The sequence below is a fragment of the Symphalangus syndactylus genome, chromosome 14 (assembly GCF_028878055.3).
Source record: "Symphalangus syndactylus isolate Jambi chromosome 14, NHGRI_mSymSyn1-v2.1_pri, whole genome shotgun sequence".
In the NCBI taxonomy this organism is placed as follows: domain Eukaryota; kingdom Metazoa; phylum Chordata; class Mammalia; order Primates; family Hylobatidae; genus Symphalangus; species Symphalangus syndactylus.
Window position 1 is genome coordinate 103,817,422 of NC_072436.2, and position 15,456 is coordinate 103,832,877.

At 37.1% G+C, this 15,456-nt stretch overlaps 1 protein-coding gene across 7 annotated transcripts in view; it reads left to right on the forward strand.

Moving 5' to 3' along the window:
- Window positions 1–12,125, forward strand: part of PRKD3 (protein kinase D3) — a 71,801-nt gene extending 59,676 nt beyond the window's left edge. For all 7 annotated transcript variants that reach the window (XM_055243666.2, XM_055243670.2, XM_055243665.2 and 4 more), the window contains 5 exons: window positions 4,755–4,916; window positions 5,459–5,557; window positions 8,237–8,504; window positions 10,857–10,942; window positions 11,718–12,125. In XM_055243666.2, coding sequence (XP_055099641.1) covers window positions 4,755–4,916; window positions 5,459–5,557; window positions 8,237–8,504; window positions 10,857–10,942; window positions 11,718–11,891 — 789 coding nt within the window. In that variant the 3' untranslated portion in view covers window positions 11,892–12,125. The remainder of the gene's footprint in view (window positions 1–4,754; window positions 4,917–5,458; window positions 5,558–8,236; window positions 8,505–10,856; window positions 10,943–11,717) is intronic.
- The last annotated feature ends 3,331 nt before the right edge of the window (window positions 12,126–15,456 follow it).

Sequence of the window (15,456 nt, forward strand, 5' to 3'; positions counted from 1 at the left end):
AGTTCATCCTGGTGCTGATACCTTTACCTGCATCCCCAAAGGCATCCATAGCTTTTCTTTCCCATGCCCACATACTTAGAGAAAAGATGGGGTGAAGATTGAGCATATTATTATTAAGACTACAGCTTTGGCCTTTCCAGTGGCAAGGAGGAAAAATCACAAGATCATTGATTTAGAAGTGACCTTACAGTTTATCCAGGAGCATCCAACCTCTTGAGCTCTTGGTGACAGGCTTTATAATTCTGTTTAATAGAAATGAGCACATCCCACTTTTAGATACCTGTGATTATTCTTTATGAAACTGAATCAAAATCACTTGAAAGATTCCACTGCAGACAATATACACAACAAACTGAGTCTTTTTTTTTCCCCCAAAAATAGTCATGTTGACTTTCTTGCTATATCTCAAACATGCCAGACATGCTTCTGTCTCAAAAGGCTTTGCATTAGCTGTTTCCTCTGCCTGGAATGCTTTCTCCCTCAAATATCTGCATGTCATACTCCCTTGTCTCCTTCAAGACTTTGCCCAAATATCATTTCCTCAATGAAGCCTCCACATTCTATTCAGCATTAAACTCACCCTCCCACCCCTCCACTCCCCTACCTTAACTCTTTTTCTTTTCTCCATGGCACTTATTACCTTCATACTAGGTAATTTACTATTTTATTTCCCATTGTCTGTCTCACCTTGCTACAATTTATAAGCTCTATGAGACAAGGGATCTTTGTCAGTTTTGTTTAATAATGAATCCAGAATACCTACATAGTACTGGGTACATGGTAAATTCTTATTTAATATTTAATGAATAAATGTATTATGTGGGAAATTACAACACATTGTTAGATTGAAAAAAAGTTTGGAATGACTCCCTTAACTTTTTAAAGTAATGTGTACATTATATATGTCTATATACAGTTATACAGAAAAAGAGCCATGCCTACATAAACTGTCAACTGGCCACATCTAGGGAGGATGTTGTAAGAGCAGGAAAAAAATTGGGGAAGGGAGGTTCTTTTTGTTTCCTAGATTATGTGGTAATGTAAAATGTTTCTTTTGCTGTGTTGCCTGAAGAGGGTAGTAGAGTAGTGGGAGAAAAGGTGTGGTGTTCTCATAGGTAACTATGTAATTAGAAAACGTTATCAAAAACCTAGAGGGAAATTTCTGGTTTGAACATTGTGGTGTAAATTCAGCATTTTCCCGTTCTCATCTTGGAAGCTACCCCAAAGCTATAAGAAAAATGATTAACAGAAGTGAGCATACTTTAACAAAAATAGATGAGAATTCAAAACTATAAAATCATGTAGATTTCCAACAACAGTGAAGATGAAGCAGAGGTGCATGCCTCTGCAGGAAGAGACAACACAGAACTGTTTTTGCTGATTCTTTCTGAAATCTACAGCCCTTATGTCCTCCAAAGTTCCCTTCTCCAAACAAAAAGCCATTTGAGGGTCATGATCTGATAAGATTTAACTCAAGGGAAAACACATTAAATGAAATGAAAGAAGGCCACTTTAACAGTGGAAGAGTGAAAATCATACTACACCAAATAACACCATGAACATTTATAAAGAAAAACTAAAAAGAAGGAGAAACAGACACACATCAGTAGTCCATGAGAAATGGAGTAGACAAAAATAATTAAGAACGTACAAGGTCTAAACAGAGTAAGGTAGATCTAAGCAGATTATACTGAACTCTGTACCCTAAAAACAAAGAATGCCTCATTAATTCTAAAAAGCAGTAGTATAAACAGTATTCTTTGATCTCAATGCGTTAAAGCAGAAATAAATTACAAAATCAGAAAACAAGCTCCTACATGAAAACTTTAAAATATTAATTTTTGACTCAGAGCGAAATCAAAATTTCAGAATATTTAGAAAACCATGAAAATACCGTATATATATATATATATCAGCGCCTTTGTACTGTCTTTCAGAAAAAGCTTTATAACCTCAAATATTAAGCAAGAAAGAATGAAAATAAGTGAATTAAGAATCCAACTCAAGGAGTTGAAGAATGAACAATAAAATAAACCTAAAGAAAGCAGAAAGGAATAACAGATCAAAAATGAAAATTAATAAATACAGAAAAGAAATAATAAAGCCAAAAGCTGGTTCGCTGTGCAGGGGAAGGGAGGAGGTATGTAAAAATAAAATGGCCATCCTAAGCAAAGAAGAAAATACAAAATGATCTTACGGAGATAACCACAAATACGGGGGGTGGGGTGGGGGAAGGAATCTTATGACACTGCTCATCTCTATCAGATACATTTGGAAACTTGGAGAAAATGGGTAATTCTCAATGAAAGTATAACTTACTAAAACATACTCCAGCGGAAATAGAAAATGTAAACCAATAGAGGAAGTTGTTAAGGGAGGAGAATAATGTTACAGCATACTTCTATTTTTGTGTGTCCACGTGTTTTTAAAGGAGGGCGGGGGAAAAAAAGCATAGAGCCAGCCAACTATGGCGTAGCAAAACAGTCACATTTCTACCTCTGTTGATAAAAGTTATAATATTCTGAATCTTACACTGCTTATTGCCATTGTCACACCCCACCACTATGGCGTATTTAAATTTCATTTATCTACTATAAAATGTTGTCATTTTGTATTTTGCTACTTGGAAAATGATCTCATAAAATTGGTTTAAAATGATTAGCAAACAAGTCTATTTTGCATTTGTTATTCTTTCACTTTCTAAACATTTTTGAAAACAGCTATCGTCGTGATGCAGATATTGAGCTAAAATAACTGAAACAATCTGTGCCTCAGAGAGTTTATTAAACAATGGAGTAAAATACACACATTATTACAATACAGTGGAAACTACTGCAGTAGTCCCAAAGAGAGAGAATGTGGGCTAAAATTAAGGCTTCAAAAAACATCTTAGACATGGAACTCAGCCTCACGTAGGCCAAAAACATGTTAGTCCCCCTAGCATAATCAGCTAGCCATATTAAGGAAAAAAGCTAAAGAAAAATGTACAGGATGCTCCTCATTTTGCGACAGGGTCGTATCTCCATAAACCCATCTTAAGTTTGAAAATAACTAAGTAGATAAAAATACCTACTGAACACAACTTAGCCCCGCGTAGCCTACCTTAAGCACAGTCACTTACATTAGCCTACAGTTGGGCAAAATCATCTAACACAAAGCCTATTTTACACTAATGTGTTGAATATCTTACGTAATTTGTGAATACTCAAAAAAAAAATGGAACGGTTGTGCAGGTATTCGAAATACGGTTTTTAGTGAATGAATGCATACCACTTTTGTACCATTCTAAAGTTGAAAAATTGTAAGTTGAACCATTGTAAGTTGGGGAACGTCTGGGTGTTTTTTTTGTTTTTGAGATGGAGTTTCGCTCTTGCTGCCCAGGCTGGAGTGCAATGGCACGATCTCAGCTCACCGCAACCTCCGCCTCCCAGGTTCAAGTGATTATCCTGCCTCAGTCTCCCAAGTAGCTGGGATTACAGGCTTGCGCCACCACACCCGGCTAATTTTGTATTTTTAGTAGAGACTAGGTTTCTCCATGTTGGTCAGGCTGGTCTCGAACTCCCGACCTCAGGTGATCCACCTGCCTTGGCCTCCCAAAATGTTGGGATTACAGGCGTGAGCCATTGCGCCCGGCCTTTTTTTTAATTTGAGACAAAGTCTCGCTCTGTCTCCCAGGCTGGAGTGCAATGGCATGATCTCGGCTAACTGCAGCCTCCGCCTCCCAGGTTCAAGTGATTCTCCTGCCTCAGCCTCCCGAGTAGCTGGGATTACAGATACCTGTCACCACACCTGGTTAATTTTTTTATTTTTAGTAGAGACGAGATTTCACCATGTTTGCTATGCTGGTCTGGAACTCCTGACCTCAAATGATCCACCTGCCTCGGCTTCCAAAAGTGCTGGGATTACAGCCATGAGCCACCGCACCCAGCCTGTATTTTTATTAATAAGGAATAAAAATTGTTTAAGCACTTGGTTCATTCAGTAGAACATATTTAAGATTATATTGGAAGACTGAAACTAGATTATTGAAGATCTTAAAATGTAGACAAAGGAATTTAGATTTGTGTCCAGAAATAAAGAGCCACTGAAGGTGTTTGAGCAAGGCTGACTTCATGAATTTGTTTTTGAGGAAGGATTTTCTGTAGCAGAACACAAGATAAATTGCTTTTTTATAAGCATAAACAGTATGGCATTCATCTTTGTGTATCTCCAACCCTTGTAACCTAGTTGTGATCAAGAAACAGGATAATGCGGGTAGAGATGTTGAGCCTAAAAAGGAAATTAATCATTATAATATTATGAGAATCAAGACTTAGATAAATAACTGCCTTAGAAATAAAACTCTTCAGCAAATACCATCACAAATACAGCCCCCAAGAGTCAAAGGTTTCTGTGTAATTGACTAAAAATTTATGGGCAGTTGGTGCCTATTCAGGGAAAGCATGAAATTAGAGCAGTGTCAGATTTTTCAAGTGAGAAGGAAGAAAAGTAGTAGTAATGGACAAGAGTGATTATATAATCAAATTAGGAGAACATTCTATCCCCTCAGTGCGGCTACTTTCCAGTACACAACTTGGAGAATCAAAACCTAAGATCCTTTTCATTGATTGTAATTTTTATTTTGTTTGCTTTGTTTACTTCTCTAGGCTTTTTTCTTTCTGTGCCATTTCAGACAATCGTAGCACATCTAGATATTAGTAAAACTGTTTCTCTGCTTAAGTTGGTCATGTAAATATCTTGCAACCTCTCTTCAGAATTTGCACCATCCTGGGATTGTAAACCTGGAATGTATGTTTGAAACCCCAGAACGAGTCTTTGTAGTAATGGAAAAGCTGCATGGAGATATGTTGGAAATGATTCTATCCAGTGAGAAAAGTCGGCTTCCAGAACGAATTACTAAATTCATGGTCACACAGGTATTTTAACTCCTTTTTTTTTTTTTTTAACTTGCGATTAAAAACATTTTATTTTTTTAAGACAAGAGTCTTACTCTGTCACCTGGGCTGGAGTGCAGTGGTGCAATCTGGCTCACTGCAACCTCTGCCTCCTGGATTCAAGTGATTCTCATGCCTCAGCCTCCCAAGTATCTAGGATTGCAGATGTGTGCCACCACGCCTGGCTAATTTTTGTATTTTTAGTAGAGCCGGGGTTTCACCATGTTGGCCAGGCTGGTCTCGAACTCCTTGCCTCAAGTGATCCACCTGCCTAGGACTCCCAAAGTGCTGGGATTACAGGCATGAGCCACCATACCCAGCTAAAAACTAAAATAATTAAATAGCAGTGCTTTTACATGTTGGGTGATTGTGGGAATTGTTAACCTTAAGGAGCAGAATAACACACTTTTAGCTAAGTCTTGATGAACTATAGTGGAGTTTTCAAATTAAATCATTCAAGGAGTCACACTGAGGTTTACTTGTGATTTTCCAGACATTGAAAAGAAAATCTTTTTTTATAACAGATACTTGTTGCTTTGAGGAATCTGCATTTTAAGAATATTGTGCACTGTGATTTAAAGCCAGAAAATGTGCTGCTTGCATCAGCAGAGCCATTTCCTCAGGTGAGATATTCTCCAGAACCTTTTAAATGATTCTGGCAACATTTTCAAAGTACCCACATAATAAAAGGCAGTGTACTAAGTACTGTTGGTTAAAAATGCATACCATCTTACAAAAATAGTTTTTAGCCTGTAACTACCAGTGAGGATTAATAACCAAATGAATTCAGATGTTATTAGTTACACTGTTTATATTCAAGACTTTCTAGATTTAACCACATCTAAAAGAATAACTGCACATAGATTCTGCAATTCACCTCTCCCCAGGGGCTGGGAACGAAGTGAGCAAGTATCAACCTTGGTTGATGCCTGGTACTTAGGATAAATACCTCATAAATAAAACAAATGGGGTGTTACTGGAAATGGGAGATAGATTTTGGTTGAGGCAGGCAGGCACCTCCTTTTTCTATTTAGAGTATTGTATTCAAACAACCTATATAAGAATAACATTTCTCATCACCACACATACGATGGCATCGTGCTTCTGTGTCCTCGCTACATGTAGCACTCTCTGATTTTTCTTAATTCAGTTGAGTTTTTTTTTTTTTCAAGTGTTCATCTTGATCCACTAAGTTTATTTCATGACCTATGAGATGGATCATAACCCAAATTCTGAAACAACCATCCTGAGAAACAAGTGGTGGTGGTGGTACCCTGCAGCCATTTTCCGTAATTGGCAAAGATGATTCCTCCAATCAGCTCAAATATCTGTTGCCAAACTTGTTTATATACATTTGAAACATGTACATTTAGACAAATGGCAAGACTAAGGAAAACAGATAGCTGTTTTCACTTGGTAAATATAACTCAAATTGTCTTTTCAAATAAAAAGATATATTAAAAATCGTTCAGCTTTTAAAGTAGTTATCATATTCTTTTTATGTTTATGTAGTTAAAAGTGATTCCCTATCATTTTGAGGTCGAAAGGGTCACCTAATAGTTGGTGCAATGTTTTAAATAAACTGCTTCCATATATTATCTCATTTGATCTTCAAAATAGTAGACAAAAGATGCACACTCCTACAGGTAACATTAAAACTCCCACTTTCTGACCTCTACTTTAGTGATCCACAGTGTTCCAATGAGAAGCAAAGGGAAAATAATGTGATTTACTTGATACTCTTTTTATGCTCAAGTGTTAGCCATGGCTCCACTTCTTTAATCAGTTGCCAAACTTCCAAGTCATCTTTACCTTATCAAGATGTTAGCTGAAATCTGGCATTTAACAACAAAAAAAGAGTTTGTATTTCTTCAGGCTCAGTATTTGTACTCTTCAAAGACACAAATCGAGAAGCAGCCAGATTCAGTAATGATATTGAGCAAATATCATTCATAAAAACGTGTCAGAGTCCACCATCCCAGAAATAGCAGCATTTGATAACTTCACTTCTTTGTTTTCTAGGCACTGTTTGTACCACTGTTTTCTAGAGCTTAAATCTTTTTCCTCTCAATTTATATTCAATGCTTTTGCTAAAGGCATTTTTTAAGTCAGAGCATTTCGTCCAGAAAGTACCTGGCATTTGCTTGTTCAGCATGGATGTGGTCATTAATCCCCCAAATTTGATCCTCTAGAAAAATCCGGGCAGCAAGATAAAGTGTTCTGAGTTCTGCCAAGCTCATCAACTTCTAGAACTCTCTTTTGAGAGGACATGGTAGTGACTATGGCTCCCTTTACATATAACTTTTTTCAAATCTAAACATCTAACTAGAACTAATTTGTTCCACAGTGATAGAAAAGTGTTGCTGTTACTCACTAGGGCAGTCTCCAGCATTATTCCACTGGTGTCCACATGAAAAGTTACCTTTAAATACACCTCAGTTTTATTTACTTGCCAATTTATAACATCCTTAGGAAAAGAGATTCTAGGATTAAGCAAAACAAGGGATGTTTTTAAGTACTGTAAATTTTTTTTTTTTTTTTTTTTTGAGACAGAGTCTTCACTCTGTCGCCCAGGCTGGAGCGCAGCGGCGTAATCTCAACTCACTGCAAGCTCCGCCTCCTGGGTTCACGCCATTCTCCTGCCTCAGCCTCCCGAGTAGCTGGGACTACAGGCACCCGCCACCACGCCAGGCTAATTTCTTTGTATCTTCAGTAGAGACGGGGTTTCACCGCATTAGCCAGGATGGTCTCAATCTCCTGACCTCGTGATCTGCCCGCCTCAGCCTCCCAAAGTGCTGGGATTACAGGCATGAGCCACCACACCTGGCTAATACTGTAACTTATTTTTCCTTCAGCAAACATTGAGTACCTTTATGTGTCCAGGCACTGTGAGGCCACTAAGGATTCAAAAATGAAACAATTCCTGCTCACAGATGATGGAAGAGTGACCTTACAAGACAAATGGTAGAAAGCAGCACACTCCATTTCATAAGAAATCAGAACACTTATAACACCAGTCTGGTATTTGGTATTCTGGTATTTGGTATTCTGGAAGCTAGAACTTTTGAAATACGTACTAGGAAAGCTCTTCATACTGTGTCAGTCAGGATCACAGGGCTATAAATGTGTCTGCCTTTTGAGAAAAGGATATTTTACAATTTCCTTATCTGTGATTGTTTAATATTCATAATCAGTAGAGCTGGCAAGTATGTTGAAATGATACATACAGTGTTATATTTAGGGACAGGTAGTTACATATATAACACTATAATACAAAATTAACATCATCCTTCAATTTCCAGGTGAAGCTGTGTGACTTTGGATTTGCACGCATCATTGGTGAAAAGTCATTCAGGAGATCTGTGGTAGGAACTCCAGCATACTTAGCCCCTGAAGTCCTCCGGAGCAAAGGTTACAACCGTTCCCTAGATATGTGGTCAGTGGGAGTTATCATCTATGTGAGCCTCAGTGGCACATTTCCTTTTAATGAGGATGAAGATATAAATGACCAAATCCAAAATGCTGCATTTATGTACCCACCAAATCCATGGAGAGAAATTTCTGGTGAAGGTAAAAAAAAATAAGTTTTGGCTATGTGTTTGTTTTAAGCCTAAAAAATCTTTCTCATCCCAAATCAGTCTGTCTCTTGCAGCTTATCTTTTTAATAAATCTCCCATTCATCTTCCAAATTCAACTAGTTACCAGTTTTTTGAGCACTCTTCTTTTTACTTTTATCTGTCTTCTGTATAGTTCCCAGGCATAGCACTGACATAGGCCCCAGTGGCCTCATTGTCAAACCACTAAAATATCTTTTTAACTGTCTTACCTGTTAAACTCTTTTCTGGTCTTTCCCAGTCACTACTGCCAAATCTATCTTCAGGAAATATTACTTTCATTTATGGTGCTCCCAAACACTTCTCTTTAACCACCTTACAGGCATAGTTATCTGTGATATGGTCCATGCTTACCTTCTAGCCTCATCTCCCACTACTCCCTACACAAACCTAGTTGTTTACTCTTCTGAACTGTTTTCTGCAATTTGCTTAGGACTGTTTTTCCCTTGTCTACAATCCTTCCTATTAAAATTCGAGGACCCCTTAATTTGTGGCTCATCTATAAAGTTCCCTGACTACTCCTCCTCTACACTGTAAAATTTACTTAGGCTAAAAAACATTTGGGCTTTTTTATTATCTTTTTTTATTTTTATTGAGACAGGGTCTCCCTCTGTCACCCAGGCTGAAGTGTGCACAAACACAGCTCACTGCAGCCTCGACTTCCTGGGCTCAAGTGATCCTCCCACCTCAGCCTCCTGACTAGGTGGGATGACGGGTACACACCATGGGCCACCCACACCTGGCTAATTTTTAAATTTTTTGTAGAGATTGGGTCCCACTATGTTGCCCAGGCTGGTGTCAAACTCTTACACTCAATTGATCTTCCCAACTTGACCTCCCAAAGTGCTGGGATTACAGGCATGAGCCACTGCACCCAGCCCCATTTTTTTCTTAAGTATTCATTCTTTTCATAATTGACTTTTCTAATCTTCAGAACAAGACTGTGAGCTCCTTGAATGAATACCTAGCTCCGGTTCCTTATACCTAGAATGAACTTTATATTCACCAGACACACTGCAGTTTGTTTTCCTGTCTCCTGTGGACCTCTGCTGGGAAGCTGCATACATCTTTTTCCTGCCTAGTGAAGGCTTTTGAATTTGCAACTCCTGGTTCTGTACCCGTCAAGAATAAGTTGGCTGGCCCTCTTTAGTCTACTGATACTGATAGGAAGGACAAGTACACTACTTAAAACATTATTTAACTGCCCCATAGAAGTTAATAGAACCAGTGCTGGAGAATACCCCCATCTGGATTTAACCAACCCATGTAATAGGTAGATCTTTTTTGTTTTTCTGAAAGTACTAGGCTTAATCATAGGATTAACTAATATTCCATTAAACTGGGAAAAGTTTAAGAAACAACATGTGAAGACAGTAGCAGGTTTGCTTGGTAATGAAGAAAGCTAATTGAAGAAGCTCATAAGACATGTTTTTTGATGTTAACCAATGTTATCTCAGACCTCCTGAGGCAGTGTGTTCTGTAGACCTCTTCTATCAGAATCACTTTGCTAGTTTGGTAGTATAGAGACAAGAAATAGAACTAGGATGGTACAAGTCTTTCTATTTGGTTCGTGTCTGGGTCTAGCCTTTTGTTATCAGTATTTCAAATGTACCATTATATAGGGCTGTAGTTAGTATGTAGTTATTGGTTGCCTTGGTTTTGCAGTTGATCCATTCTCCAAATAAGTGAATAAAATATATATGCCAAGAACTCACCATGTACACTAAAACACCCTGAAACCTATTTGTTAAAAGTGTAAACTTTTGGTAGTTAAGTTACCACCTCAATCTGACCATATATAGAGGCAAGGCAGTGCTTTTCCAGACCAAGTCAGGGACTCTAGAGAGCAGCATTGGAGCGGGGTGGGGAGGATCAGAGAGTCTGTTTCATTCATCTTTAAATAATAATAGTTAATACTTAGCACTTAGGTGCTAAGCACTGTTCTAAGCCCTTAACATATGTCAGCAACTTCATGAGGAAACTAAGGCATAGTATAATTTAGTAACTGACCCAATATAACACAGCTAGTAGGTGGCAGAACCAGACTTCAGCCCAGGCAGTCAGGTTCCAGAGTGTACACTTTAACCTGTACTCTATACTGCCTTATAAAGGCAATGAAAATTTGACAGATACACTTAAATCAGTAAACATTTATGATTCATTTTACATGTTAGCTAAAAGTCCACGTCCTTGAGAAGCAAAAATTCCTCAACCCTGTATTTCTGTGGGTTGAACTGCCTTCTAGGCAGTCAGTTTGGGGTGCTCTATGCACCCAAATTCATATATCTTGTTTTGTCTTTTCCCTTAGCAATTGATCTGATAAACAATCTGCTTCAAGTGAAGATGAGAAAACGTTACAGTGTTGACAAATCTCTTAGTCATCCCTGGCTACAGGTAAAAAAAAATGTAATCTCTCTTTGGCAGTCCTCATTTGAGTAGTTCACTCTGATTTGTCCCACCTAATGAGACCACTCATTCTTGTCATCGGTAATGACAAGCAATTAAACTCCCATGAACTGAAAGCAATGACTTAGCCTTTCATAGACCTATGTGTTCATTTCACCTTTTTGTAAGATTAGTATGACATTAATTTATCAAATTTATTGTAAATGTCCACTGAAGGATTTATTTTTGCATTGAACACATTTTTTTAAAATGCCATTTAAAATGTTTGGCTTAATTCTCCCCAGGTTACTTTATAGATTTATCAAAAGATACCCTCCAAACTTCAGAGTAAGGAGGGAAGCTTTAGAACTATTTTAAAGGGAGTGAGAGGTAGAATTAGCTTTAAAACAAATGTAATCTCGTCTACCAGTTACTAAATTATCCTAATAAGCATCCAAGCACTTTCCCCCACTTTGAGTAAGGTTTAGGCCTCACGTTGTATAGAACAAAATGTTTTAGTGATTATTATTAGCCACCTAAGAAGCCTGAAGCGAATTTTTTTAAATTTCAGAAATTAGCTACTTTCATTCATTGGAGACTCTGAGTTTGAAAAATTTCTTTAAATTGCTCATTTAAAATATCACAAGTAGACTTATGAGTAGCGCCTGTCAATTAGTTGACTAGGGCACTAAACAAACAAACAAAAAAAAACACAAAACAAAAACCAGGTTGACAGTATTTTGTTTCTTTTATGTTTCATCATTACAATTTCATTTTCTCCTAGGACTATCAGACTTGGCTTGACCTTAGAGAATTTGAAACTCGCATTGGAGAACGTTACATTACACATGAAAGTGATGATGCTCGCTGGGAAATACATGCATACACACATAACCTTGTATACCCAAAGCACTTCATTATGGCTCCCAATCCAGATGATATGGAAGAAGATCCTTAATGACTGAGCTAACCTAAATAAGGAAGGATTTCATTTTATGGACTGATATTTTGCTGTGTAACTTGTTCTTTGTAGGTTGTCATCTGCAGTGATGCAAAGATATGAGGAAATATGATAAGGAATAAGTGACACCAGTACTGTAGTTCATAAGTAGGTACAGGCAGGAAACTGAGTAAGAAGAAGGCATAATGGAATCAAGGTGAAGCTTTTTATAAACTTTTTTAGCCTAAGCAATAACTGGTTTTGTATTTTTTCTTAATCCTTCACTTTAATACAATAGGCTCACTTAATTTGTCTTCCCTTTTCTGTATATATATATATATATATATAATTTTTTTTTTTTTTTTTTTTTTTTTTTTAAGGAAAAACAAGTCAAGCTAGCATCCAGTTAACTATATAGCTTGGCTAAATTATACAAGACTTACAAGATTGATTACTCGACAGGCTTATATTTAAGAGATAACTGTGAGGTTACCATTATGTGATGTTACTATAAGGACTTTTAACATTGGTTTAACCAACCATAGAGGCATTGAAGGGTTTTTCTTAGATGCCTAGAAAAAGAGCACTGGGCTGTTTTACCTTTTTTTTTTTAGGTCAATCAAGACTCCAAAATAGTGATTCCTAACCTTTTTGGAGTTGCTCTGCTTCTCTGAATATGTTCTATACAGCATAAGGATTGTCACCTTCTGTGTGTTGCAACAGCTTCTAAGATAATTAGGGACAAATGATGTTACAAAAGGAAGAGTACTGCTAGTCTAAGTGCTGAGTTGTATGTCTTTGCATAGCTCCACTCTGCTGCTAAATATGCATGTTCTGACTGACACCATCTTGATGCCAGTACTGGATTCCAGCATTCAGCAGGTGCAGATCTCAGCTTTACACAATTTATCTTTACCTAGGGTTCAGTCAGTCTGCTTTTTAGCAGGGCCAGTGCAGGGTCAGTTAATGCTACAGTTGACTGTATAGCAAACAGTATCCTTTTTTCTCCTTCCCCTAACCTATTGGGCTTTGCAGATATCTGGAGTGTTTTAAAATCAATTATTTTAAGCAGTTTGGGGGGATGGGTAGGAGTGGAGCATGAAACAGTTTATAAGGCTGGGGCTGTATTATCAGCACAGCAAATTAAAGAATGAAAGAAGTACTTCTTTTTACATTTCAGCTCCAGCAGCCAGCTATTTAAAAAATATTTTTAAATATCTTCCCCAAACAAAGTTTAAGATGTGGGACCATCTACTTTTAAGAAACAGTGGCTTATTTCTTCATTTCTCAGTAATCGTTGTAAACTTTTTTTTTTTTTCCTTCTCCACTCTAACAAGAGTAACAGAAGAAAACTTTTGCTGAGGTCTTGGACTCCACTACTTGTTAGTTACGTTGGCCTGGACAGATGGCAGGTCTGTCTGCAGTTCCTCAGTCTGTAAAATGAAGATTATCATTCTTGCCTCTCCCTTTGTCACAGTGTTGTCGTGAAGATCAGATATGTATGAATGTAGTCAAATAAACTAAAAACTAGGAAAGTGTTAACTATCATTGCCCACCGAATTTGAGGTAACAAAAAAAAAAAAGAATGTTCTGGTACATGAACAGACTGAGAAGGCCTTTCGAGATCCCTGAAGCTAGTCTCCTGTCTAGACTAAAAATATCTTGAAAGAATAGTAGCAAACAGTATGCAGTACTCCTATGTCCTAAGCTCTTTTATGTTTTAGTTTACTCTCACAGCAGCCATAGTGTTAAGTCATTGTGAGCTCCATCTTAAAGATAAGAAAACTGAGGCAAGGGGAGGTTAACCTACTGCCAAATTTCAAACAGTTAGTAGTATTTGAGACCAGTAGTATGGCTCTAATCTTACCCTTAGCCCTCCCAACCATTATGCTGTACTATCTACCCATAAATACCTCCAGGAAACATTCCCCTCTTGGTAATTTGTCCTTCCACAGAAGCTTCAAAGATTAAACCAAATTAATTTTCAAAAAAAAAAAAATTTTTTTTTGTAGAAATGTTATTTTCCTTGTGATAGAGGATGACTTCCCAGTTTCACCAAAGTCTGTTTATATCAACACACACAAAATGGAATACTTCTGAGTCGCTAGGCAATCAATCTACTGTGGTTTTACTACGTAAGGTGAAAATTAACTGGAATGATGTTTGCTATACTTACATAATCAAACTTTACAAGCCATGAAATTAATTGCACTCTTTGTATTTGTTGTTAAATGCCTAAGAAGTTTTCTAAAAATTTTGTAAAGGCACTGTCAGAGAATCTGGAGTTGAATAATTACTCTAGATACTGTATAACCTGCATAACTTTTTGTCTTTAAGTCGTGTTTGTATAAGAAGTAATTGCTAGAAACATTTGATAATGTACAAAGTAGTCTATGACTGTTCAGTACATTTTTAATATTTTTTTGGTTACATCCAGCTTTTTGTAAATATACTGGAAGCTTGATAATAAAACGTATTTCCTATCACCATACTTTTCCATGTGAAAACCTGAGCCTATTTCTAGTAGAAGTATCCAAAGAAAAGTTTTACCTGGTTGTGTTATTTTACCAGACCTTGGTAAAAGAACTATTTTGGAAACAGTATTTGTAAATGGAACTAATGCTATATTTAAAAACACTGATTTTTTTTAACCTGTCAAAAATAAAAAAAAAAGCTCATTTTATAATTTTATACTAAATTTGAGGTGATTATCTGGAGGTCTCATTTCTTGTAAAGTTTGAAGTATTGTAACTATAACTTTTTCAGAAACTACCACCAGATTATCCAACTGTTATACTACCAGAAGCCTTTAAAAAGTTAAAAACCTAATATCAAACTTTCTAGGTGTTAAGATATAAGGCATTGCCTGACTCTAGCCCCTTAATTATAAAAACTTTCTAACATATCTGAGAGGAGCCAACTATGGACGTTTTCATCTTTCAAAAATTCTCCCAACCAAGTCTTTGAAAAAAGAAAAACAAATACAGGAATATAGAATAAGAACAACTAGGAGTAGCCCGAGGCTGGGCAGCATCTGAAAAGCAAGGCCTCCGTCTTCCTTTACTTTAGTGCAGGGGTGTCTGATCTTTTAGGTCCTAGCCACATCGGAAGAACTGTCTTGCGCCACACATAAAATACACCAACACTAATGATAGCTAATGAGCTTGAAAAAAAAAATTGCAAAAAAAAGCTTACAAATTTGTGTTGGGCCACATTCAAAGGCTACATGACACGGCCATGTAGTGTGGATAGAATGCTACTCCTGTTAAGCAGAAGCAGCAATAAAAAGCAACAGTTCATCACTCTGCCAATGAACTTCTGATACAGTTAAGCCGTAAATTCAAGACATCAAGGGAAAGTATTCTTTCACTTTAATCTCCCTTGTAAATCTGTGTTGCTAATTAATAATTCTCTAACTCTGTGTTTCCAGTATTAACACACAGCTTCTAAAAACCAAAAAATGAAAACATAATACAGAACTAAAACTTGACATTTATCTGAAAATTATTCCTCCTAGGCAGTGTGTGTGTGTGTGTGTGTCTCTATCGCCCAGGCTAGAGTGCAACGGAGCAATCTCGCCTCA